The sequence below is a fragment of the Sinocyclocheilus rhinocerous genome, unplaced genomic scaffold, assembly GCF_001515625.1.
Source record: "Sinocyclocheilus rhinocerous isolate Xijiao unplaced genomic scaffold, SAMN03320098_v1.1 scaffold295, whole genome shotgun sequence".
Lineage (NCBI taxonomy): Eukaryota > Metazoa > Chordata > Actinopteri > Cypriniformes > Cyprinidae > Sinocyclocheilus > Sinocyclocheilus rhinocerous.
The window spans coordinates 2,029,064-2,032,404 of record NW_015647035.1 but is presented as its reverse complement, the minus strand read 5'-3'; the positions used below and the strand labels follow the sequence as shown (position 1 = coordinate 2,032,404).

The 3,341-nt window shown below is 39.4% G+C and overlaps 1 protein-coding gene and 1 long non-coding RNA gene across 3 annotated transcripts in view; one reads left to right on the top strand and one right to left on the bottom strand.

The window, feature by feature from the left end:
• LOC107708446 (uncharacterized) overlaps positions 1-3,341 on the top strand; it is a 120,980-nt gene that overhangs the window by 69,453 nt on the left and 48,186 nt on the right. The window contains exon 1 of one of the 2 annotated variants that reach the window (XM_016512682.1): positions 298-533. The exons of the other annotated variant lie outside the window; for it this stretch is intronic. Coding sequence (XP_016368168.1) covers positions 504-533 — 30 coding nt within the window. The 5' untranslated portion in view covers positions 298-503. Of the gene's footprint in view, positions 1-297; positions 534-3,341 lie in introns of those variants that run through there. 2 annotated transcript variants of the gene reach the window in all.
• LOC107708448 (uncharacterized) overlaps positions 229-3,341 on the bottom strand; it is a 13,988-nt gene continuing 10,875 nt past the window's right edge. Inside the window, exon 3 of the long non-coding RNA XR_001636361.1 lies at positions 229-301. This is a non-coding gene — a long non-coding RNA (uncharacterized LOC107708448). The remainder of the gene's footprint in view (positions 302-3,341) is intronic.

The following is a 3,341-nucleotide window of genomic DNA, read 5'->3' as shown; positions in this document are numbered from 1 at the left end:
ACGAACTGAATCCCCCAAAGGATGAGAAAGGAAGGCACTGGGCACAGGGACAAATGACAGTTTGGAGGGGGAGGGACTGTGGGTTAGGAGGTTGGGGGTGGGGATGTGAAACACAGACGGCCAAAGAGCACACTCGGCTCCACCCCCTCATAAATAATGCACGAGGCACCGGGTTGTCCCTGCTGATTAGATTCAGCTGGAGGAAGTAGCTGGTTTTTGGGCTTACCGGCTGAGAGAACAAGCCTGGGCTAGTATCTCTCATTCGCTCTGTGAGCTTGTGTGCATCTGCCTCTGTCTGTTTCTGCCTCATTTCTGCCTCTCAGAAATGTGGCTGTAGGACAGTTGGATCTGCCACTGTTGCATCCTGCTCTGCACCACTTCCGTGTTTATCAGCTTCACCTCTCCCACAGGATTTACACAAGGGACATGTAACCTCTCCAGCAAGGCTTTGTTTGTGTGTGTTTGTAACGGAGGGGGACAACCTTCTCCTAAAGGATTCACCAATGCATTCCTGTTGGAAAATGAAGATTCAGGTACAAATGCTGTGATGTTTTGGTGTTGTCTTTCCTCTGTTTGTCAGACTGCTACAGCTGAGGCTCTGTGTGTTTGCGTGTGTCATTGTGCTCATGTGAAAGGAGAGCTGTAAGATTGCTGTCTCCATGGTTGCTATTGTGAGGCCTGTTTTTGTGTTATGGAGATGAGGCAGTTTCTGTGCACTAGTGCGACAGTTTCAGCATCAGCTGTGAACAGAGGGCTTTTTTTTCTTCAACCAACAATGCCGATATTTGTTGTGCTTTCTGTTCCCTGGTTGTGTTTCCTGAATGACCCCCCCTTTCTGCTGTCTGTTTCTCACTGTAGATGTGTGCTCAGGTGAGGGCTTTTATATTTGGAGCGAGACAGGACTACTGTAGATTTTTTTTTTTGCTTATATCATGTTATACTGACTGACCGTAACCGGACGGGTTGATCACACAAATATAGAGCACATCCTTTATTTTTAGCTCTGTGCCATAATATAGGGACTGTAATTGCATGTACACTGTTTTCAGGGTAGCAGACGTCCTAACAATCTCAATAATTATGTACACTGAAAAAAAATTGGTGAAAAGTTTACTTTGAATCAGTTTTCACTCAGAATGTGCTTGTAAATACTCCAATAATGTAGTTTCTGATTTTAATTGGTGTATAGTTTTGTTGTTTTTACAAGCTTACAAACCAGGCATCTAGATGAGACCCGTATATTATTTATACATACTTAAATGGTGACAAAATACAGTGCCAAAACTATTTTTCATTAAAAAAAATTGTCTTTAAATTATGAATCAAAATGTATTAATATTGCTATGAACCTAACAGTATGCAAAAATATTAACATGTCATAGGCTGAATTTGAAAATTTTTCTGGACATCTCCTGAATTTTGATGGTTTCTTATAGGATTGCACCAATATTAATATTCTGACCGATAAGCCGATATTTGTTTTCGTCTAATGGCCAATAACTGATAAATTGCTGATTTTAAATTCTACACCGTTTTGTCTGAATTAAAAATAAAACATTCAGTCGTTTTAAATGTTACAAGTGAATTTATGCAAAAATTTATGTTCAGTGGAGATTTGCCAAAGATTAGATTTAATGGTGTTATTAAATTGTTAATGTTTTAAAGATTAACATTAAGTAAACATTAGATGATGGCAACGGTAATCTAAAATAGGTGAAATGAGCATAAACATTCAAATATCCAAAATCAGCCAACATATATCCAATATATACTTTAAAAAAAATCTAGAATATTGTCCACTTAACCAATATTGTGCACCCTAGTTTCATGCTTTCGACAGTCAATAACTCACCATACAAAACACATTGTGGTGGAAACAGACCATGTTTGTCCCTGTTGCAAGTGAAATCACATTTCTGGGTTATATTTTCTTTTATCCTGCATAGTTTTATTCTATGTTTGTATGTTTTTCAAGAACATCACCCTGCCTATTTGTAATGACATCTGCTTAATTTGACTTCTACCAAGTAACCAAGAAGAATTACTGTACTTCTTGGTTAAAAAAAATACTGTAGAGTTTGATTGGATATTAACAACAAAAGATATGGAATACATTTTTCCTTTTTTTGCTGATTTTGTATTTTATGATTTGTTTAGCAATGCTGTCTGTGACCAGAACATCAGACCAGACCTGCGACCCATTTGTGACCCACTGCTTTATGTTTGCACTGCAGTGACGGCCACATTAGTTTAGTGATTATACTGTCTCTCAAAGCCATTATGTGTCATTAAATCTCAATTATGGGCTGTTAAATACTGTCTGTTAATATACTGCCACATCATGAGACTAAGTTCATCATTACACCATTTATGCCTTGGACGTCTCAGTTGCTCGGACCAAAACATCCCAGCTATAGAGACACACGTGTCTGTGGTGGTGCACGAGCAAATCGCATCATTGACAGACGAACAAAATCGGAGGCTTTGTGTGAAATCCCCTCGTTTGGGAGTGGGGAGACAGAGATTAGTTGTCACATGCTCCCCCACCACCAGATAAAACCTGTTGGAGAGAGGAAGTCATAAGCAAACACATGAAGTGTGCCTGTGTCAAACAAAACGATCCGGTCGTCTTTGCTCCAGACCTGAGAGACAGACAGGCAGATAGACAGTCTGATTAGGGATGACTCAGTGATTTGAGGGAGAAGTGACTGAAAGGCCTGAGGGTTCTGCTGTATGTTACAGATTATCCCCATTACTGCCATGCTGTTTCTCTTCTTTAGCACTCTGCCATCCGATTCACAGGGGCCATGTGTAGTGCTCACTGCTTCCTACACACTGAGCAGGTATCTGTGGGAGCACTTCACTTAGCAAAATATGTTCATTTGGGACGACCTGCAATGTCTTCAAACATCAACATCGTTGTGCTGGGTTTCAAAAGGTTTTCGAGTTTGATGATAATACAAGCATTTAAAAAATACAGTATAGGCATATACAAAATTTTTCATGTGTACATTTAGCATTAAATGACTGGTGAGTTTTAATCGAAATATACATCACTGGAGGGGAATATTATCAGCGAATAATGGCTTAAATTTTGCTCATATTTTGCTTGTATGACTTGGAATATTGTACAACTGTTTTCAAACTTTTATTTAAAAGTTTAGGGTTGGTGAGATTTTTTAAACGTAAATGTTAGGGCTGCACGATAAATCACATGCGATATTTAACGCGCATCTTATCAGTAAAGCCGGTTCTGTAATCAGCGGTAAATCTCCATCACGTGCGTGCTTTCACATGGAGCAGCATTAACTACACAGAGCCGTTGTTCACTGACGAGCTGC